The sequence below is a fragment of the Suricata suricatta genome, chromosome 2 (genome assembly GCF_006229205.1).
Source record: "Suricata suricatta isolate VVHF042 chromosome 2, meerkat_22Aug2017_6uvM2_HiC, whole genome shotgun sequence".
NCBI classification, from domain to species: Eukaryota; Metazoa; Chordata; class Mammalia; order Carnivora; family Herpestidae; genus Suricata; species Suricata suricatta.
In genome coordinates, this window is record NC_043701.1 from 166,941,487 (window position 1) to 166,964,806 (window position 23,320).

Genomic DNA, 23,320 nt, shown 5'->3' on the forward strand with positions numbered 1-23,320 from the left:
TACATTAGTTTCCACATACCTATTCTTATATACGCATACACTCATCCTCTCACCGGTTACTGAATACTCAGCACAAAGAAAGAAGTTGGAGAAAATATATAGCAGATCAGTGGCTGTATCTCCAGCCTGTGTCTTAGGTTGTCCCTTCAAAGAGCAGGCCCTAAGACAAGGACACGCATGTCAGTGGTTTCCCGGGGGATGGCCCAGGAAATTCTGGTGGGAGAAAGGCAAAGTCAAACAGAAGGAAAGGAAGAAAATAAAAAGTGTGTTCTAGAACCAGTTACAATGGTGGGCAGTGGGGCTTCATCCCACGGGGCAACCCATTAGGCAGTGTAGACCACACACCAGCCATCTCAGCCAAGGGTCGAACAGGCTCTCCCATGCCCGACCATGATGGTCTAAGGCCCTGGGGACATTAGCTCTGCAGCCCTTTGGGAGGCGTGCCCCACGCAGGAGAAAGCCCAGCTGGGGCGCCTGCGTAGCTCAGTCGGTTGGGTGTCAGACTTCAGCTCAGGTCATGATCTCACGGTTTGTGAGTTCGAGCCCTGTGTCAGGCTCTGTGCTGACAACTCAGACTAGAGCCTGCTTTGGATGCTGTGTCTCCCTCTCTCTCTGCCTCTCCCCTGCTCGCACTCTTGTCCTTGTCTCTCTCTCTCTCAAAAAATAAATACAAATTTTAAAAAGATAGAGAGAGAGAAAGTCCAAGGATGGGGAGTTGCAGGCACTTGCCACAGAACAGGGTGTACAAGCGATGAAACAGGAGGACCGAGGGGCTATGGCGGAGCCATCACACAATGTATGCTACGGGGTAGATCATGGAAGACTCACTGTCGACATTATACTCACCAAAATATTTCTAGAGAAAAGCAAAAGAGGCTTACGATTAAGTCAGACAGTATGTGGAGAGCCCAGGGATCTCTCCTCACAGGGGTCCGTCTGACTAGAAAACGTCTGCCCCAAAGGCCACCAGCCCTGGAGACAGCTCACCTACCACACAGGGGGGACAGTGCTGTGAGGAAAGAGACAGCCAAGACAAAGTGTATTTTGACATTTTATTCACTGATCATAAATACAGTCTCATGAGTCAAGGTGATCATGAATAATGTACTAGCACCTGAAACCTGACCATCCTAGAGCAAGCACTCCGTGTTTCACCATCGCTGGCCAGAGAACTCACTGCGGCCGCTCGGGGCGTCTCCCCGCATCGGGCGTTCGGCTCTGTGGGGACCCTCCTTCTGGTGCAGCCATTTTATTCTTGGCTCGTTCTCAACAATTTAAAAAAATCATAAAAGATTGAGTGTTTGCAAGAAAATATCAAAGAGGATAAGAAGATTTTCAGTTCTTCTTAGAATCTCAAAGTAAAAAGGGGAAGTAAGGGAAAAACAAAAACCAGGGAGGTATTAACGCTGTTTGGAGATAGGCTGCGTCTCTCTGATGAGCCACTCAAGAGCTTCCTGGCGGCCCTGCTTCTGCAGCTCCTTCCCGACCACGTCCCTGCAGGTCCGGTGGTAACTGTTGAGCCAGTCGCACTGCAAGGAGGGAGACGGAAGCATGTGACCATCACACCTCTCCCCAAGGCTAAACGGGCAAACGGAGAGGCCCCCGTGTGCTGAGATCACAAGCCGAGGGCAGAGACGCACCAAAGCTTTTCCCCTGCCTCAGGGACAGGTGACATCTTTGTGCTCTACTTCCCTGAAAGCGACAGGACAAGGCCACATCGCTTATAGTAAAATGCTCCTAGAACAGCCTGCAGCATGTGGACAATGGCTGAAGGAGCGGTAAACACCTGAGAGCCAGTCACAGCTCTGAGTGCAGAGTTCCCTGTAACCAGGTGCCCTCTCAGTGGGGGCCCTGGAAGCCACATGCACAGAGGGAGGGGAGGAGGGGTCTGGAAGGTCCTTCACTCACCCATGTGACCTCATTCCTTACACCTGAGCCATCTCAGCATGCCCAGTGGAGGAGAGGGACACTTACCCCAGACGGCTGCTAAGATTCCTGCTAAGAGACACACCTGAAGGTGTCCCACCAACACACGGACTTTCCTATCCTAGATCCACCGACAAAGCTGGATAAACTAGGATCGGCTGAGCCCACGAGGGTCTTGTGAGTGTGACTGTCTAGATGAACCCAAAACCACTGGTGGCCAAGGACTGTGGTGCTGCAGGGTGGGGCCAGGAGCTCAACTTTCAGACACTCAGCTGAATGTGGCCACCGCCTCAGGAGATTTTTTTTAAAAAGAAGTAAGAAGGAAGGACTTGGTGCCCGGAGTCGGGGCTGACCCACAGGCCCTGAGGGCAAAAGTTCCACAACCACACAAGGACGAACTCTCCCCTCTGGGGCAGGGAGGGTGTGAAGGCTGGAGGGAAGCAAGTGCCACCCAGAGAACGAGCACCCATTGTCTCCATGTCCAGGAAGTGGGTCTGAGCAGACACTCACCGCCAGGCTGGCGAGACCACCACCACCACCACCACCACCACCACCGCCACCGCCTCGCAGTTGCAATGAGCCAAGCGCCCCGTGGGGAAGAGGTGGTGTTACAGAAGCCCAGGCCTCCGGGACCGCAATCTGCACCAGGTACCAAAGACCAGCTCAGGGCTCAAGAGGCCAGACAGATGCAGTGGTACTGCCACCTGGCTTTGACCCACCAGGGTCCCGCTCCCCATTGCTGGGACTGGGGGGCGGGGTAGGGTGTCAACAGCCAGCAAACTGCTATGGGACAGCAGGACGGGCAGGCAGGGCTACAAGACGGCCTGCGGTCCAAAGCGGCCATCCCCAGGGCCAAGAGGAAACTCCAAAACCCTTTTAGTTTGGACACAGCCTTGGTGAGGCCCAATCAACATCCCAAAGTCCCTGAAAACCTGCCGCTGCCCATCTTCACGAGCAAAGTCCTCAGCTGCCATCTGGTGACAGGTGATGGGAATGCAAGACCGAACCCAAAAAGACCGAACCCAAAAAGCCCCGAAAGTGATCAAGGAGACCTTCTGGGAGATGGGAAAGGGTGTGACCAAGTATTTTAAAAGCCTAGTGGACGGAATCTGGTTGTAGGTACTGCTGTGCCTTCAGACAGGATGAAGCCCCAGATTTATTAAGTGGCATATGGATGGAAGGAGATTCTTTTGCTAAGAGAGATAATAAATGTACTCTGCGGGTATGTTAAATACATCTACTGTTATCTATAGAAACTCGCTTATGATCTAAGGGTAAGAAGATACTATCTGCCCTGTACAAACGGACAGAAGGAATAGTTCAGCGATTCTGTTATGTAAGGTATAGTAATGAACCACTGATTAAGTCAGAACCAATGGGGGTGCCCGAGTGCCTCAGTTGGTTATACGTCCAACTCTTGATTTCAGCTCAGGTCAGGATCTCAGGGTTTGTGAGATCAAGCGCCAAATCAGGCTCCGAGCTGCCAGTGTGGAGCCTGTTTGGGATTTTCTCTCTCCCTCTTTCTGCCCCTCCCCCACTCATGTGCGCATGCATGCATGCTCTCTCTTAAATAAATAAACATTTAAATAATAATAATAATAATAGAAGAACCCAATGGACCATGTCCAATGTTATGGGGTGGACTGTGAGGTTAACAAAACCTTTTCCCTCAAGGAAGAATGGCCTCATTCAACCTTCTGCATGCACTACTTCCCTGGATAAAGCAGAATGTCATTGGGAGAAATGCCTCCTGATTAGTTCACTTTATGAGGACAGCAAAGACTCCGAAACCTAGAATTACGAGATAGGAAGCCATGACCTTGGGCTTCCAAGATAGTAAAGTGACTTATTACTGGACAGTCCCCTTGCTAAGACCTGGAAGCTGTACCCAAAGCCACGGTAAGAGACGCTGGTTCCTGTCACACAGGTTTAAGCAAGGTGGCTTCCATGCCCACCCATGTGTTCCTGTCCCCTTTCACCTTAGCCATCCCCTGCGGAGGCTACAGAAGACCCCTGGGACCCTGGAGGGACTCTTCCCGCCAGACACACCTGACACCGCTGCCAACAGGCTGTCTCCTGTCCAGCACCGTCGACAGCCACATCAGTAGGACTCCTTTAGGTGCTGCGAGTAGGAATGTCTGCTGGTCAAGGATACTGACAGTTAAGCACAGGTGTCCATGCTAAGCAGGAAGTAGATGACCTTTTCTGTCACCCACCCATGAACTGGCTGTGAGAATCCCATTCCACAGTCCAGGAGAAGGGGCCTCCTCAAGCCTGAAGCCCTTTTCTTGAGGGCCAAGCATGAGGCGCAGGTATGTACCACCGAGGAGGCCTAAAGAGGCACTTCCAGGTCCCTGGACTGACGTCAGTGGCTGCTTTGGGTGATAAAAACTTATTACTACAGTTACTTGCCACCCTCGTCCCGACTTTGGCTTCCATCAATCATTTGCATTTGCAGGGACTTCTAACCCTGCTCTGAAACTTGTGTCCTTCTGATTTCCGTCTTCCTGGCTCGGGAGCTGTTCTGTCTGTCCAGCGTTGATCATTCCTGCCCTCTCTCTGACCCCTCTCTGCCCTGATGTGGGTCACCTGGCTCATGCCTCAAGCCTCATTCCAGGTCCACCTCACCTGGCAGTGTGGGCCTGAGGACCCACCTGAGGCCTTGAGGGGGTTTCAAGACCCATCTCCTTCAGAGCTTGATGGGGGAGCACTCCTGTGCTCCTAGAGTTGTGAAGAGTTTTGCAGCCCAGAGTGACCAAAACAGTAGCTACCACCTCTCTCCTTTCTGTGTGGAAACTGGGCATAATAGATTTTGCTTTTCATTTCCTTAATGTTTCATTCAACATAACAAAGCAATCTGGTATGCGCAATGGTCCCACCACCCATCTGGCTTTTCGTAGGGAAGACACATGGCCCAGGGTGTGCTAGGCACGCCTCGGCGCAGAGATGGCTTCTGCCCTCATTGAATGCCAAGTTATTCCCACTCACAAAAACTTACAGCCCCACGATGGCGCAGGGAGGACCCCTGCCTGAAGAGCCAACAAACACAGGGAAAGCCCCTACCGTTCTCAGGAGACCCAGGACTTTCAGACTCAGGTCGCACAGACCTCTAAATTGAAAAGTGAGAACAGACTCCAGAGCATGAGAAAGCTCTCCAGCCCCACTCCCACTGTGTCACCGCCAAGCCGCCCTCATTACCTCTTTGTCTGTAAGAGAATCCACATCTATCATTTTGGTCTGTATCGGAACCAAAGTTAAAGGTTCAAAGGTTAGGCTTCCCCGGTTATTGAAGTTATACTGTCGGAAAAAGAAGAAAACAGAAGCTTTTGCTCCTCTGTACGACAGTGAACCACCATGAGGTCATTCCCACCAGACAGGACCACCCCTCAGGGCCAGGAGTGACTGGGAACCAAGGAGGGTCAGAGCTGGTGGGCATTTTCAGTCGGCCCTGGAGCCACGATGAGCCCAGCCGATGCCACTGTCCAAGGGCTGTTCCGCTGTGCAAAGAGCGGCCATCAGAAGCCAAGGGGCTCTCAGCAGCAGGTTCCTAGGCTAATGTCTGCTGTGATGGAGAAGGAAGGGCAGAGCATGGTGGTGTCTGGATGATGGGCATCACTGGTTTTGGTTCTAAGTGCCCAGCACCACTTTCATTCAACCGTTAACCACATGGCCTGTCTTGACCTGCTAGTCTCATCAGGTGACCTGCAACGGGTGTGTCCATCCTACATAGTATGGAATGGCCACGGCACCTGAGAGCATGCTGGGTCTCTGTTCCTGGCAAGGCCTCTGGGAGTGAGGGGAGAGGTCGCTCTCAAGGACAGGGACTTCAACATGGAACCAGACAGCAGATCTCTGCGGGCTTAGGAACCCCCTTCCCTCCCACGGTTTGATTTCCAGTCACCCACGGAAGAGGAGTGAGCAGGTCTTCTAGATAAAGCCTTGCACCTAAAGCCCTGTGTCTTCTTGGTAAGTGATGGGGGGAAGGAGCAGCGCTGTCTTGTGCAGGGCACCAGCCTGCGGGGCCTGACCCACGGTCTAACTCATGGTTCCTCAGCTTTACCCAATAAAAATCATCTGGGGCATTTGTTGAAAATAGTTTCCCAGCCCCAGCTCTGGGTCTGGGGCCTGGGAGGGGCCTTTAAACAAGCAGCTCCCCCACCCCCTGGCCCCAGGAGAAGGAGCATCAGGACAAGAAGCTGCCTCTAGTGAACTCAGAGCCAAATCACACCCAGCAGGGGCCTGCCTGGGGCTCCATGCATTCCAGTTCTGGGTCCCCGTTCATTAAGAATTTTCTTTCTGGCTTTGCAGAGGACAGCGATTTCTAGGAAACTCTCCAACATCAGGAGAAGAAAGCTCCCTTTCAGTTCCACAATGGCACACACTTGGATCCAAAGACAGACATCATCATCTCCCATCATTAGGAAATAATGAAAATTTAAAAATAAGTAATATGTAACTACCTACCTTGGTCTTCACAGGAACCACCAGGACTACATTTTCAATACGAATTCCAAAAGCCCCATCTTCATAATACCCTGGCTCTGAAAGACACCAAACCCAGAAATGAGAAGCAGCCCACGAGGACCGAGGAACGTACACACGACCCCCCTGGGATGACAGCCCCACCCTGGGGGGGGAGGAAAAACAGCTGAACAGCCTCCTCCAGGCAGGGGCAAGAGCCCGGAGTCGCCTCCCCCTCCCACGTGGCCACTTCCAACAGGTCCTCGAGGAACAGAAAGAAAGGTTCTTAAGTTCTTAAGTACAATAACAGAGGCTCCACCACACAGATCACAGCACGTTTTCATGAGCCACAATGATGCAGGCGTTAAAATACATTCACAGAGATCTGCTAATGACACAGGAAGAAAGTACATTATGTAAGAAAGCAAAATACTAACACCATGTCCAGTGTAATCTGAATGATTAGAAAAAAGACATATACGCATAGAAAAGACCAAGCTAATACAGCAAAATATTAAGGAGCATTTCCCATGGATGGCTAGATTACAAATGAGTTTCATTTTCTTCCATATGCTATTTCACCATCTCACCTTTTCTAATTTTTTTTTTAACGTTTATTTATTTTGGAGAGACAGAGTGCGAGCAAGGGAGGGGCAGAAAGAGAGGGAGAGGCAGAATCTGAAACAGGTTCCAGGCTCTGAGCTGTCAGCACAGAGCCTGACTCCGGGCTCAAACTCAAGAACCATGAGGTCATGACCTGAGCCCAAGTCAGGTGCTTAACCGACTGAGCCACCCAGGTGCCCACCATCTTGCTTTTTCTAAAATGAAAACATGTCACTTTTATAATCATAAAAAGTTGTTCTTGTTTAATTCAAGGTGACAAGAGGGAGAAATTATATCTAATTTGCTTTAAAATAGTTAAAGTGTAAGAGACAACAGAGAGCTTTCAAACAGGCTCGAAGACCCATGCATGCCCTGGGTGAGAGGAACACGTACCATCAGTGACGATCATGCCTGCCTCCAAGGGCTCATCGGAGAACGTTTTATAACTGATGCCGCAAGGACCTTCGTGAACATTCAGGAAAGACCCAACCCCGTGTCCCGTGCCGTGCAGGTAATCCAGGCCAGAATCCCATAATGCTGAGCGGGCAAATGAGTCAAGAAGGTGTCCTGAAAGACATGTAAAGAACCACTTGATGATATTTGTCTAGTACCTTTTCAATTTGCAAAGCACGTTAGAGGTTAGATTTATTATGTTTGGCTCCAGAAGGTGAAACAGAACCCAGCGTGTAAAAGTTACTGGAGGGTTCTGATTTCAACCCGCACAAGGAAGAACTAATGAATCAGAGCCCCCGAGGAGGGCCGCTCCTCGGCCAATCAGAGCTCCGTCTGCAGCTGGAGGATGGTGTTGAGAATGGGGACATCCCCTTCCCAGCTCTGGGACCCGGAGGTTTCAGAATTAAAGCAAGACTGCAAGGAAAGGGTTGCCCAGGGAGATTGAGTGCAGGCCCCATCTAAGATTCAAGGCCCAGGGGTTGTCCACTCGCCAGCCAGTGCCCCATCCACCAGTCCTCAAGGGAACTGACATGTATCTAAGGTCAGGGTCCCAGTAAAATAAATCCCTACAAGGAGCCTGAAAGGAGGCACTGGCCCAGCACTGCAGGGCAGAAGGAGGCTGCACCGACTTCCGCCTGGGCCCTGAGGCCGTCGTGCTCGCTGCACTCTCCTGGGAGCCCCCTGCTCATGTGTCATCTGACACCTGAAGTGGTCAAGAGAGAGGTGCACAGCTGACGTCAAGCCCAAACCTCGGCCTGGCTCCCGGGGGGGCCCCGTGAGCTCAGTCAGCGGGGCCAGGAGACGCACTCCCGGCAGCACGCCCACCTGCCCCAGCCGGGCCTGAAGGGCCTGGGGCTGACACAGAAAGGACATGTTCTTCTACTCACATTTAGACACGTGTGGCGCCTGAACAAGAATGAGCCTGCCAGATGACAGAAGGAGCCACCTACCTTTGGTTCCAGTCGGGAACACAGCTGCGCTCACCGCTATGTGGCCCTTGAGGACATATGTGAAGCATTCCTGCCAAAGAAAACCCAGGGGGCGTTTGTAGAACCGGGACAGAGGCATTAATCCTGTAGTTTTCCAGCAGTTTGGAAAACCTTGCTTCTGAAGGCTTTTAGCAACACCACAGAGAAAAATCAGTGTAAAAAGAAAAAGAAATCTGGTGGGGAAAAAAGCATGGCCGTGGGACCAATTTTCCAGAAAATCTTGAAATTATATGTAGTAAAAGAGAACTGTCAGAGAGATGAGCCCCCCAGATCCTTCCCTGGTAATGAACATTCCGACATTCTCTAAGCATGAGAAAGACTAGGAGAAGAAGGCGAAGGTACTGGGGATGCTAGCTAACATTTACCGAGCGATTCCTCTGTGCCAGGCATGGCTGTAAGCATGGATCATTTAATCCCACACATCATGATGGAGATGCTGTGGTCATTCTCACTTGACAGGGATTACCCAGCATGCCGGGTGGCACACTTCATAAGCGGCAGCATCTGGCCCTGAAGCCAGGAGGTCCTGCTTCAGCTTCTGTGCCCCGACCAATGTTACACCAAAGGGTTATCCCTAACTTCCTGGATAAGGAAGGTGCTGCTTGGAAGGTTAGTGGCTTGCTGGTAAGGTGCAGAGTCAGGACTAAACCCACGCTCTTCAGTCTGGTCTGGAATTCTTTCCCCAGAACCAAGAGAGTCAGACCAAAGGTAGGTGGACCCAAGGTCAAACTCCTCTAAGGTGCTCATGCCTACAAACAGATGAGGCGCAGGACCTAAAGTATGAAGTTTGCTCTGCTGCACTACATAAAATCTTCTTCCTTAGATAAACTTCCTGCAGAGCTCCCAGAAAACCAGATGCACTAAGACTCAACCAACATTCACTGGATAGTGACTGATCCGGGAACTTGTAAGGTTCATGGAACCTTTACAACTGACCCTGGAGGCAGAAACTCTCATCCTCACCTCTTCGGATGTGTCAAAGTGCTTTGACTCAGGACCACAGAGCCAGTAAACAGCAAAGAGGACCCTAAAGTCCAGTCCCCAGACTCCTGCTGGTGCACATCTCTCTACCTCACCACTATCTCCTCCATTCCAGGACAGACAGACCAAAAACTGAACAGTGTATATCATTTCAGAGGACTCATAGAGCTAAGCCTATAAATGGAAATGCTGAACGTGAAAAAAAAGGGGGGGTGGTGGCTTTCAGAACCAAATCTAGACGCTGTTTGTAAAAAGCATACATTTCACTACCCCACTCCCATCCCCAAAGAGACTCCCTGACTCCAGAGAACACGGAGGCTGTTTAAACTTGAATCTGAGTTGCTTTGACCTTAGCAGACAGAATGCTTTTAAAATGTCTCCAGTAATTAATTAATGGACATCATAAAACAGATACGCCTGACTCCACAGTAATGAGCTATTTTACTATCCCACATATAAATTTCACTTAGTTATACAATTCCTTTTCATAACAGCAATGCTCTTCTTATGAAAGCAGAGAGGCCCTCTCAAGTTTTCTGCTCTACCTTACCTTCTCATAGGCTGTAGGGGTCCCAAAATGCATGGTCCGTGTCACATCTGTGGTTCCATCCCTTTCCAAAGGAAAGGCCAAATTAGTTTTCACTCCAAATAAGCTTTTGCTCAAATACGAGAGAGGTGAGAATGTGGAGAAATTAGAACCCTCATACACTGCTGGTGTCGATGTAAAATAGTACAGCCACTTTGGAAACTAATTTTCAGCACCTTAAAAGATTATAAATGTGGAGTTATCACATGACCCAGCAATTCTGCTCCTAGGTAAATGCGCAAGAGAAGTGAAAATCTAAAAACCTGTAAACAGATGAACATAAGGGAAAGGAAGCAAAAATAATATAAAAACGAGGAAGGGGACAAAACATAGGAGACTCTTAAACACAGAATGAACTGGGGGCTGCTGGAGGGGTTGTAGATGGGGGTATGGCTAAATGGGTAAGGGGCACTGAGGAAGAAACTTGGGATGAACACCGGATGTTGTACATGGAGGATGAATCACTGGAATCTACGTCTGACATCATTATAGCACTATATGCTAACTTGGATGTAAATTTAAAAATAAATTTGAAAAAATAAAATAAATAAAAACCTGTATACAAACATTTATAGTAGTGTTATTCATAAAACCCAGAAGGTAGAACCAACTTAAGTGGCTATCAGTGGATAAACAAAATGGGGTATTATCCATACAATGAATATGACTTAGTAATTAAAAGGAATAAGGTATTGACACATGCTGTAGCATAAATGGACCTTGAAGACAGAAGCAGGCAAAGAAAGCCATGCATTATATATAATCCCATTAATACGAAATGTCCAGAATAGGCAAACCCATAGAGAGAAAGCATAGTAATGGCTTCCTAGGTAGGAGAAGATGGGAAGTGATTGCTAAGGGGCATGGGGTTTCTTTCTAGGGGCGATGAAAATGTTTCAAAATTGCTTGTGGTGATGGTTGCACAATTCTGTGAATATATTAGAAACCATTAATTGTACACTTAACATGAGGAAATTGTACGGTATGTGAATTATATCTCAATAAAGTCGTTTAAAAAATTAAATGAGACAAAGTAAGAATGCAAGGATGGCCTGATGTGTTGGGAGTAAACCCATCAGGCCCCGATACGCACAACGTGAGGACTGTTTCATGGAGACACCATCACTGCAGTTATAAACAAGACTGAAGAGGACAAATAGGAGCCTGCTTCTATCAAAAGCAGGCCGGGGCACCTGGGTGGCTCAGTCAATTCAACGTCCGACTTTGGCTCACCGTTTGTGAGTTTGAGCCCTGCATGGCGCTCTCTTCTGTTAGCACAGAGCCTGCTTGGGATCCTCTGTCTTCCCTTCCTCTCTGCCCCTCCCCCACTTACTCTCTTCTATTCCTTAAAAATAAACATAAAAAAAAAAGAGAGAGAGAGCTAACCTCCAATTCCTCCCACCAGGACAACAAAGGACTGAACCCTAAAAATAGCCAAAGGTATCTCTTAGAACATACTAATCCATACCAGTGACATAGAAAGGGTAACTTCTAGAATCCTGCTAAAATTGAGAAGTGAACCAAAAGTTACACCAGTACCCAAACAATCTCAACACCCTGAGCTCTAGGCAGTTATCATGAATACCAATCCATGTGTCCCAAGGCTGGGCTGTGGTTTCCGTGTATGGGGCAGAGCTCACTTAAAGATCAGGCTCTCCCTCGGCCACAGTCACCACTGCAGTGGGACTGGGCACTGAAAGGCCTTGCTCGTGCCCTCAGTGCAGCTCCCTCTCCTGGGTTCCACACTGAGACACAACCAAATCTTGGGTTCTCTTCTGAGAAACTTTCTAGAGGATGAGTGTGAAAGGAGCAAGAAGTGAAGACAAAAATTCAGAAATTCAGGGGCAACCTACTTTCTCATTCATTCATTCACTCATTCAAAATTCCCTTACTTCCCAAGGCCCTGAGGCCGTTGCAAGTCCAGAGAGCTAGCAGGCAGTTTATGAGCTAGGGCAGAAGCCTTTCCAGTGGTTTTGAAAGCTTGCTTTCAGTTATTTATTTAGTACTTAACAATACTCGGCCAAGAACTAAACATTCCTATCAAATAGTCCTTTGTGAGAAGAGTCACCACTGGGCTCTTTCAACCATGGGTGAAAAAAAAGAACAAGACACAGGAGGGAGCCCATGCATGGCAGATGCAGAGTGAGCATCTCGGCTGAGCACTGTCACCTGGACCTGGCATGCCCCCCTTTTCAACTGCTTTGACCCAACACCGGCAAGTTCCATGGCAGCCCTAGTTCACTTACTTGTATTGAGCTCCCGAGTCAATCAGATACACCTCATCTAGCGACAAGGTCCTATTCGTCTCAGGGACCGGCCTAAGAAAGTTAATTAAAAATTAATTAGTCCACAAATGTAAGCACTTCCTGAATCTGGGGGGGGGGGGGACATGTAAGAGTTCCTTATACTATTCTTACAACTTATGTTAAGTCTGAAATTATATCAAAATTAAAAGTTACCCACTAAATTAACTATCCCACATAATTTAATCTTCTAGAACTACTCAAAGACCCAGTCGACCTATCTCCCCAACTGGATAAAGAGCTCAAGAGAAGGAAGAACAACATATTTCTTTATATCTAGTTCCATTTGTGCCTGGAACAAAAAGATGTCCATGAAATAATTCTAAAAGCTCCAAAAATAATAATCATTAGATGCAACAGGACCACGCTAGAGCCCTGAGAACTGGGAATATAGCAGCCCAGAGTCTCTGGGTGTGGGGGTCCCAGGCCCCAGCCTCAGCCCCCATGTCCCTCCCTCAGTCCTGACCCTCTCCGGGACCTCCCCACTAGCTTCCCAGGCCACCAGACAGGTAGGAGGGAAATGTCTCAACTTGGGAGGAAAACTAAAGGGAGGTTTATCAGGAAACGGCATAGATCACAATGTTCTTATGCCGAAGCACTTATTCTAAACGAACATGAAGTATTTTTAAAAAGTGATCTGATTTCTCCATGCCATTTCCAGACAGTATCACTGCCCTGGGAAATGCTACAAGGTATAAGAGCATTCCAAGTCTCTGCCCTGCCGCTGAGAGAAGGGTCTGTCATTTGCAGGCACCGCCCCCTCTTCAGCACTCTGGGCATCAGTGGTGACTTGAGCCAAACGACTGCACAAGACAACCAGGCGTGGAAGCAATGTCCTGTTTCTCAGCAGGCTTCCTGCAGCCCATTGTGAAAAAATGCCCAGAGTAGAAGCAGATTTCTCCCCCACTTGATCTGAATTCTTTTTAATGCATTAATTACATGCAAAATTCTAGGATAGTATTCAGCCAAGAAATTCATCACCTGAATTAAACATAAGACAAAAACTGAAGTCCTTTTGATATTTTAATTTTGGAACAGAAGCACTAATACGAGAGAGCTGCACAATCACAGCTGTGACTGTCTCCCACACACAGCTTCAAAATTCGCCCCATGACTAAAAGCTAAAAACAACTATTAAAAGGGAGGGAGGGAATCTCTGCCCGAGTACAGCCCAGTGAGACAGACCAAGTGTTCTTCCCCTGACTGTGGACCTCACAGACACGGAGCAAAGAACTCAAAATGCCCAACACAAGGCAAACCCATTCGACTGGGCAATTCTGAAGCTGAAGCCCAATAACCAAGGAGATGTCCTACCATCTCCACAGACAGATCAGTCCTAAACTTATCAGCGCCCCTCCCATCTCCCAGTGCAGGGAATGCTTGGCTCCGTGAGTCCACAGGCTCTTGAAAGTTATCTACAAAATTCCCCGTGGGCTGGATGCCAAGCTTTAAGCCCATAAGCAGGGAAGAAAGGGTGCTGATTATCTCCCTAACCACAACAGTATGCTCAACAACCTAGTGGTTTTTCAGGATGGAGGTGACGGAGCTCACAAGATGTCTGGACCCATGCATCAAGAAGGCTGCCATTATCAAGAAAAACACCAATCAAGAGCTATGAATCGGCTTCTGTAGCCACAGTGAGGAAACGGGGACAACCCATTTGACTACATCATGAAGAATGTCAATGCCAAGGACCTGAGCCTAAGTGGAGGCTCCCAAAAGGCAGAGACTAGATTTAGAGAAAACAAGACCTCATTTCCCATATAAGACCAGTCCTAAGAGACACATGGAGGGGGCACTGGGGCCTCTGGTAGAATAATGTCTCTCCCCTGCTCAGGCTCCTGTGCAGAAGCCGCAGCGAAGCCAGGCAGCGTGCTCCTCCGCATGCCTTACGCGTAGTGAATGATGGCGCCATTGGGTCCCGTACTGGAAATCGTTGGGAAGCTCAGGTCCACAAAGTCAGCCTGTTGTCTGGAACAGAAAGACACACAGAGCAGAGCGGCTTAAAGAATGCTGTGCCAAGAATCAGGGCCCTCTCAGCTTCCTTTACCTCGCCCAAGAAATGACCACAAGGTTCCCGCGCGCACGGATCCGTACCTGCGAAATTCCTCAGCCTTGTCGGCAGCTGAGATCTCGGACACACCACCTTTGGGCACCTACAAGGAAGTTGCTCATAAGTCATCTGGACTGGTAGATTCACGTGTTTATTACATGTTAAAAGGGACGCATTAAGAGCTTATTTTTTCCCTCAATCCCAAGTCCCAGCTGTGCTACCTACAGGACACAGCTGAGAGGGAACTTCCCAAGACTCTTACCAACGCAATGTAAAGTAGAAGGGTTTCTAATTTCTAGCCTTTCAACTTTTCACTTAACTCTCTGCCTCAGTGTTATATCCTAAAACCTCCCCAAACTTAATCCATCTAAGTTGAAAAATTCAAAAGGATCTCCTGCTAGGATATCGTCCTGAGAAAGTCACCCTAAATACGTAAAGATGATGAATGCAAAGATATTATTACAGGGTGATTAATAATGGCAAAAAAAATTTTTTAAATGATCTAACCATGTGAAAATTGTAACAATGGTAAATTGGTCTAACCACTAAAGGCCACTTCTCTCCTCGGATCCTTTTTTTGCTTTTTTTTTTTTTTAATTCGAGTAGAGTTGACACACAATGGTAGGTCAGTTCCAGGTGTACAACACAGAGATTCATCATCTCTATTTATGCTGTGCTCGCCACAAGTGTAGGTACCATCTGTCGACACACAGCACTTTTACAATTCGGATCCTTTTTTAAGGTCTCAAAGCACATGGAAAATATTCACACCATGGTACTAACTGAATAAAAGAAAATACAAAATCGTATCTACACACTGAGAGACGTGTAAAACTTATTTACACAGAAGAAAAACAGCCCGAGGGAATAAAATAGTGACTCAGGTGGAAGTAAGGGTGATATCCTTTTTCCAGTTTAAGCTACTTTTAAAGAGTTGTTTATAAAATATTTAAAGGGAACATGAGATTGTTTAATAACAGCACAAAGAAATCCCCTGCTATCAACCATAAGGAATGACAGGGCAAGAAACAAATGGCCAAGAGTCAATAATTAACTATAACACATGAAGTTTTAAGTCTTAAACTGAAGTACATAAAGATCTTTTTCTCTTAATATAATCAGCTTGCCTATAATATTATTGTGAGTCATTTTTCCTCATAATGAAATTGTACTCAGTTATAAGACAATGCCCTGACCCAAAAAGGATCCTCTCTGTTAAGGAGATTCTTTCTTCATCTGTGTTACAATTTTCTACAATTAAAAAAAGTTCTAAATACACACACACCAAATTTCCAGCGAGAACTACCAAAAGCAAGCACTAAAATTAGATGAAGACCTTAGACCCCGTGGACACCAGAGCGAGGAGGAACCACGGTTAGCATCACATGCCGAGAACTTCTGCGTAATCTACGTCCATATGTTGAACAAGACTAAGAACCAACCTCTTTCTCCAGCCAGTTAAAGAGTTCACAGAGGGCAACAGCATCTTTAATCTGTGCAAACAACAGAGACATTTTTTAAAAGTTATCACTGAAAATCAGCGGGCAAATTCAGCACCCGGCTCCTAAGGTGGCACTGAGAAGGCTGGACCCATTGGCACAACCACCAGACCTCAGGGCTTTCCCTGCAGACGCTTCCTGGGAACAAGTTTGCAGCCATTCCCGCCAGCAGGGAAAGGGCTCCCCTGCTGTGCAGTAGTTCAGGCCTTTGGAGGGCAAGGGCAAATCTCTCAGCGGGTTCACTCCTGTCCTCCAAAAGCAGGAAAGACAAGCCGCTGGCAAATGCCATCTGTAGGCCTCGAATCTGTCTAGACCCACCACTGGCCTTGAAACATACTCTAGGCCTTTTAAGAAGCATCATCTTCTTCTTCATCAACATCATCCACGCCTTTTTTGTGTTGTACAATATACTTTGTAAAGATCCAACCCACTGAGTGTTTTACTTCCTTCTCTCATTAACTGTGGAAGGCTCAAAGAATTTCCAACCTCGTGCCAGGCTCAAAGCCACACAGCAGGTGAGGGACTGGGCGTTCCAAAAACCATACACTCCGTCTTCTGCACGGGCTGCTTTACTCACGTGGGCTCGCCGCATGCCTTCTGATTCGGCAGAATTCTTCACAGCTTTGGCGATGCAGATGGGGGTGTAAGGCATACAGCATCGATGGTCCTGGGGCAAAAGGCGTGGTGTGGGAAACTGAGCCTGGCTCCGCTCACCCAAGACCGAGGCAATCCCCTTTTCACCCAGCACATCCCTGTAACGGCAGATCCTGTGAGAAGCTCCCACTCAGGACCCATGGAGCTGTGCCTGGGGATGGAAGGCCTGCCCCTTTGGGTGGAGGACTCTGAGCATGACAAAAGGGGCTTGAACTCTTCCAAAAGGAAAAGTACATCAAACAAGATTGTTTTTCTTCTGTCCCCAAAATCTTCAGCTCTTTGGCCCTGCTGGCTGCTGGCCATCAGGAAGATAATGCTTTTCAAGCCTCCATGGTCATGGTCAGAGTCCACTAACAGATCAAAGCTTGACTGAAATAACCTCTTTCTTAAGAAAGCACAAAGGAGGCTTTTTCCCACTGGGGACACAGCTAACTGTGAGAGAGGGCTCCCACTCCTTCCCGTCTTGCTCAGAAATCACAAATCGCCTCCTATTCATGGTCTGATCATAAATGGCTGGGGAAGACCCTTCCCAATTTGAGAACAAGTTAGAGCCCAGCCCTGCATTGGGGGTGGGGGGGGGGGGGAGGTGGTGTTAGGATCACCTTGTACTCCCACAGAGCTTCTTGAAAGGCTTTCATTCTTTCCGGGCTCCTTATTCCCTCGCTCCTAAGGGCATAGCCCGCATGAAATAGAGAAGGCAGGCACGACCCCCTAACTTAGGTCAAGGAAGCAAATCTCTGAGCAGCTGAGTGTCACGCAGTGTGAGAGTGGCGAGGGGCACGGGCAAGCCCGGTCTCAGTGGGCCAGGCCTGCAGAAGAGAGGAGACCCCTGGGCTTGCTAAAGGCCACGTGGCAGCCAGAGGCTCCAGACAGGATGTTCGAAAAGCCTACATGCAAGGTGGCTTGGATTCCAGTCCTGCCCTCAGCCCTGGTTACAATGAGAGGACCGGTGTACACCGCTGAGCAGGGGCTGAGGAAAGGGCAGCAGTGTTACTATCATTTGACTTTCAACAATCCCCAGCTTCCCAAGCCCCTCTGGGCACCCAGTCTCCGCAGCTGTAAAACGTGGGGGGGACGGCAGAGTAGGGTTTCTCCACAGAGTAGGAGCCCAGAGTTCTCAGACCCCCCTACACATCTCTTACCCTGGCTGCCTGCCCTCTAGACCTTTAGTTACTTAATACTTTTCTTTAGACCATCTTTATTTTAAAAATGTATTTTTAATGTTCATTTATTTTTTGAGAGAGAGAGAGACAGACAGAGTGCAAGCAGGGAAGAGGCAGACACAGAATCCAAAGCAGGCTCCAGGATCTGAGCTGTCAGCACAGAGCCCAACGTGGGGCTTGAACTCACGAACAGCGAGATCATGACCTGAGCCAAAGTCAGACACTTAACCAACTGAGCCACCCAGGAGGCACTCTTCTTTAGACCATCTTTAAATCAACTTTAGTTTGTTAAATCCTGCCTTAAGAAACCATTTTTATATCATCATGGTCTCAAATCCTAGAAGTATTTTTTCTAGTATACACTAAATGGCTTTTAAAACAGATAATATTTAAATAAACCTAAGTATGAGTGTATACCACCTAAAATCATCTCTTATGCCACACACTGAACAACACCGGACTCAGTGAGTTCTAAGGGCCCTCAGACTCTCAGTATGGCTCTAGCCCAAAGGGCTCATCCAGGGACATCACATCTCTGATCTGACAGCCAGTCCTGGAGATCTTCCAGAACCACCTCTGTTTCAAAGCCAAAGCTGCATGATGCCAGAACTGGGAAGGGGCTGGCAGCCGGAACTGGCAGACTTTGCATGGGCCTCAGCAGGGCTACAAACCTTGGGGATGGCCTCGCTTACGGCGTAGCTGGCCTTGTCGCTGACCCACACCTTCTCCCTTGGGGAGAGATTGGCACACAGAGCCTTGAGCTCGCTCAGGATGGACTTGTAGGGAAGCACCTGGATTCGGTATTCGGGTTCTAGGCCCAAATCAAAAAGCAGATGCTCCTTCACGCTGGGGGCATCTATGCGGTCACCATCAATGAAGAGCCTGCAGAGGGGCCAGAGGTGAGGTGACAGAAAAGGAGGACATGTGAGTGCGGGGGAGTGGGGAGCACACACCCACACAAGCACAACAGACTCCATCTTCTCGCAGTCAAAATCAAGCAGCTGCCCCTTGTTCCCCATTCCTTTCCCGAATCCTGCTCCCCAAACTGTGTGCCTATGCCCATGTGTGTTCCCACTGTCCACCCCAGTCCCCCAGCCGGGACCTGGGCACTGTCCCTTCCCTCCACTAAGATCTTTGGGTCTGTAGCGTAGATCCTGCTCACATCTATCCAGCTGTGACAGGGCCTTGCCTAGTTACCAGCCAGGCTCCAGCTGCCCCATCTCTCTGCTGGATTTGCACCACAGCCTCCTAGCCAGTCTCCCTGCATCCGGTCTTACCCCAGCCAGCCCATCTGTCCCAGCCACAGTATTCTTTGTGATTTACAAACCTGATCATGTTGTTCCCTGTGAAAAAGTCATTCAATGCCTCCTGAGTGTCCCCAGGATAAAGGTCTGAGCTCCTGGACACAGCCCACAGGCCTTTGTTTATGTGGCCCCTGCTCACCTTCCGGCCTCACGCTCTATGTTCCAACCACTGACCACTCCAGGCCCTCTTCGGGCAGCGTGCTCTCTCCTGCCTAGAGCCACTGAAAATGTCGTTCCCTCTGCTTAGATCACCATTCTCCTCGCTCCCCACTCACCTAGCCAACGCACATGCGCCCCTGATCTCTGCTTCAGTGTTACATTACCTTCCCCAAGAGTCTCCTCGGAACCCCCAGTTTAGGTCAGGCCCCTCCTTTAACACCCACACCCATCCCACTGACAGATCAGTGCCCACTTACATGCCCTGAAGCCCCTGAAGAGATATTCATCTCCCCGACTCTAGCCCGGCACCCCGTCTGTCTCATTCACCCTAGCACCCAGCAGAGACCCTATCAACTCAATAAATGTCATGTGAATACAGAACCATCCAAGTAGAAGAGCAACTGCAGGAAGGCCACAAGCAATGCTTTCATATAAACGGTTTAATGAGGGGGGCTTCCGGTGGCATTTCTGACCCTCAAAATGCCTGGATTTATTTGAACTGTGGACCCGGGGTTGTATAACTGAGCCTGCATACCCCCTTGCACTGGGTGCTACAAAACTCAGAATCAAATGTGTGCCAATACTCTGCAGCAGGGATTCTGTGAAATAGCTTCATTCTGTTTTTGTTCTGATGTCCTTGCCTAGTTTTTTTTTTTTATCTTTTAGGACTAGAGATACTTTCACAGATTTCAAGTCATTTGGGAGATTAAGAGACAGACCGGATGTTAAAAAAAAAAAAAACCTACTGTTAAAGAAGACAAGAAGGGAAAAGAAAAGGGGGGCAGGAAAGGGAAAAAGCAGAACAGCAGTGCATCAGTAGGACGTCAGGCAGCGATGGGGGCGACCAGCCTGGGGAGACGAGGCATCTGAGGAGCTGTGAGGAAGGAAGAACTTTCTAGGGTGGCCCGACACTCACATGATTGCCTCCAATCCTATGATGGCGTAGGAGAAAAACACCGGATTGTGCTCCACATCTGATCCTCGGAGATTGAATAGCCCTTCAAAAAAAAAAAAAACAAAAGCCCTGTCACCTGCATGACATGAGATTATGATAGCCAGTAGGGGGAGGGAAGTGCTCCAGCACCGTGGAAGGCTTCCACGGAAGGATTCGGTAGCCCCTCTCAGAAAAGCAGGAAACCTCACTTCCTGGTTCCACTTTGAGCTGCAGTTGCTCACTTCCACCAAATGATGGCACCAAAACTGTTTCTTACGCAGCCACATTGCTGTCCCGGAACAGAATGGAAGTTCTTCAAAAAACAGGATTACCCTCCAAACAAAGAGTTGAAATCGTCCCCCTGGTGGTGACCTGCCAGGCCTGGCCTTGCAGCAGTAAACCGGCACTCCCAAGTACAGGGAAGAGAGCCAAGCACTCTCTCCCTTCTGAAGCAAACAACGAAAGGTAGAAAGCTTGAGACCCACCCGTGATGAGGGAGCCCAACTACGACCTCTCGCCAAGAGTCAAGGAGCCCCGAGGAGGAGGAGCTTCCCAGCAGAGGAACAAAAGCAGGGAGTCAGTGGTGGCCTTTAGGCCCGTAAATGAAACCCTAGTCGGAAGAGCCCACCCAAGGGTCTGCTATATACCGAACTGGAGTGGAGGACCCACCTACAGCCAGCGTTGAAGGAGTCTGGGGAGATCACTGTATGTTTAAGAAACTACAGGGCCAGCAGAGAGAACAGCTACATTCGCAAAACTTCCAGACGCCTAATGCTCGCTCTCCTGAAGAATACAGTCTCAAAAAAACCCTAGTGAGAAAAGTTCTACCTCAATTTTAAAATAATGGCTTCTCACAGTAAAGCAAGAAGCTCTACCTATCAGACTAGCACTTTAAAAAAGACAGTACCAGGGCACCTGGGTGATTCAGTCGGTTAAAAGTGTCTGACTTCGGCTCAAGTCATGATCTCATGGTTTCTGAGTTGGAGCCCTGCTTCAGGCTCTCTGCTGTCAGCACAGAGCCTGCAGATCCTCTGCCCCTCTCTCTCCCTCTCTGCCTCTCTCCTGCTCACACTATCTCTCTCTCTCTCTCTCTCTCAAAAAATAAATAAACATTCAAAAAAAATTTTAATAAAAATGACAGGACCTGGGACTGGGAAGGGTGTGGCAAGACAGGCATATTCTTGTCCACGGTAAACAATTCTAGCAGCTAAATGGCAAGATGGGTCCACAGGCCTACCACGCACACACCCTCTAACCCATAATAACCCCTGAAAGCAACCAGAAACAGAAGAAAATCATCAGAAACCAAGACACAGATTTTGATACACTATAAGATTTTGATGGCAGCACCATAATAAAATTATGGGAAAATCAAAAATACCCCAAAGATCATCCTTGGGGGAATGGGTACGTAAATTATGGTATAACCATATGACGGGACACTCATATTTACTTAAATTATGATTACATATGCTTAGCATATGCTGATACGTTGGAAAAATCAAGCTACAAAATTATATATGCACAGAATATTAACAGTGATTATCTCTGAGTAACAAAATTATAGGTGCTTTTTCCTTCCTCTACATTTCCCAGGTTTTCCACAATGAGAATGTGTTTTCTTAAAATCAAAGGGAGAAATTAACTTTACATATGTTATTTTCCCTGATGTTGAGGTTATTGATTAATTAAGGATATAAGGCACTGACACATGTCAAGTATCACTGATATCTGAGAAAGTTTTGGGGCTGGAGGCTGGAGCGAGAAGACACTGTGAAGTAGGGTCTCTCTAATGAGAAGATAAACAATAAGGCCTCTTCTCAGTCACCCTGGGTCAAATCCAAGCAGAAAAGGAAGACAGAAGACAGAACAGAAGATTCACCAAGACTCCTCCAGGTTCTAGAGGATGACAAGGTACTAAACAATTGCATGCCAGCTATTTAAGATCTAAAGATTCAGAAATTGCTATTGTACCAAAAAAGATGGTGAAAACATTCAGTCCCTGAGTTTTCTGCAATACAAATATTTTCTAGAACACGGGGCGCCTGGGTGGCTCAATCGATTAAGTATCTGACTCTATTTTTTTTTTATGTTTACTTTTGAAAGAGATGCAGACAGACAGACAGCATGAGTAGGGGAGGGACAGAGAGAGGGAGACACAAAACCTGAAGCAGGCTCCAAGCTCTGAGCTGTCAGTGCAGAACCCGATGTGGGTCGCAAACTCACGAACCATGAGGTCATGACCTGAGCCAAAGTCACACACTTAACCAGCTGAGCCACCCAGGCGCCCCCATAAGCTTCTGAGTCTTGATCTCAGCTCAGATCATGATCTCATGGCTTATGAGTGCAAGTCCCACATCAGGCTCTGCACTGACAGTGTGGAGCCTACTTAGGATTCTCTCTTCTCTCTCTCTGCCCCTCCCTTGCTTGCTTGCTTTCTCTCTTTCAAAATAAATAAATAAAAACAAAAAACTTTTTTAAAAGAAGTATTTCTAGAACATTCTCAATATGAAGAATGTAGGGGCCTACAGGAAAAGCATAGAGAAAAAAATAGTCTCCTATGATGCTACTTCTACAGCTACAGAGACACATGAATGTTGACAGACACAAAATGTTAGGAAGCAATGTCCGTCTGCAGAGGTGTCACAGTCCTGAAGAGACTGGCCAGAAGTGGACATCCACCACAGAGTCAACATCCGCCCCTGGCTGTAATACTACTCTGGGCAAAGCTACCGTCCTCTCCCCCATCCTCTATAATTCTTTCTCCATCCTACTGGGTGTATCATATACCCATTTGGTGACATAGGTCTTCTGTTTATTCCCTGGACACTCAGCAGATTTGCAGGAACACAGATTCCCAGCGAACCAAGGGAGACACTGGGTAGCATGCCCGACCCGCAAAGCCAGAGCACTCACACGCAATCTCATCCAGGGCGGTGACCACAAACCACACGATGTTCCTCTCGGCCATTTTCAATCGAAGGTCTGCAACCTTGTCCTTCCACGAGATGCCTGCAAGAAACAAAACGTGCTTGCGGCTCTGGCTCTGGTTCCAGGGACGCACGGGAGCCAAGGGAAAGAACCCACCCCAAACGTTGTGAGCCAGCACCACATCTTATAGGAAGCATGTTGCTTGAGCACGGAGGCCTGGATTTAAGCCTCTGTCCAAACCTGTCGACTTTCAAGAGCCCTGTCTGCCTCAAAGACACATGTGTCCATCCAGCAAAAATCTGTGAAGCATCTAGACTTCCC

At 48.2% G+C, this 23,320-nt stretch overlaps 1 protein-coding gene across 2 annotated transcripts in view; it reads right to left on the reverse strand.

Annotated features, from left to right (window-relative positions):
- Positions 1 to 1,038: 1,038 nt before the first annotated feature.
- Positions 1,039 to 23,320, reverse strand: part of XPNPEP1 (X-prolyl aminopeptidase 1) — a 57,287-nt gene continuing 35,005 nt past the window's right edge. For both annotated transcript variants that reach the window (XM_029932552.1, XM_029932554.1), the window contains 14 exons: positions 22,985 to 23,080; positions 20,051 to 20,132; positions 18,343 to 18,553; positions 16,432 to 16,521; positions 15,798 to 15,848; positions 14,400 to 14,458; positions 14,196 to 14,273; positions 12,246 to 12,317; positions 9,964 to 10,024; positions 8,394 to 8,463; positions 7,384 to 7,557; positions 6,391 to 6,467; positions 5,125 to 5,223; positions 1,039 to 1,529 (listed from right to left, as the gene is read on the reverse strand). In XM_029932552.1, the coding sequence (XP_029788412.1) occupies positions 1,401 to 1,529; positions 5,125 to 5,223; positions 6,391 to 6,467; positions 7,384 to 7,557; positions 8,394 to 8,463; positions 9,964 to 10,024; positions 12,246 to 12,317; positions 14,196 to 14,273; positions 14,400 to 14,458; positions 15,798 to 15,848; positions 16,432 to 16,521; positions 18,343 to 18,553; positions 20,051 to 20,132; positions 22,985 to 23,080 (1,349 nt within the window). In that variant the 3' untranslated portion in view covers positions 1,039 to 1,400. The remainder of the gene's footprint in view (positions 1,530 to 5,124; positions 5,224 to 6,390; positions 6,468 to 7,383; positions 7,558 to 8,393; positions 8,464 to 9,963; positions 10,025 to 12,245; positions 12,318 to 14,195; positions 14,274 to 14,399; positions 14,459 to 15,797; positions 15,849 to 16,431; positions 16,522 to 18,342; positions 18,554 to 20,050; positions 20,133 to 22,984; positions 23,081 to 23,320) is intronic.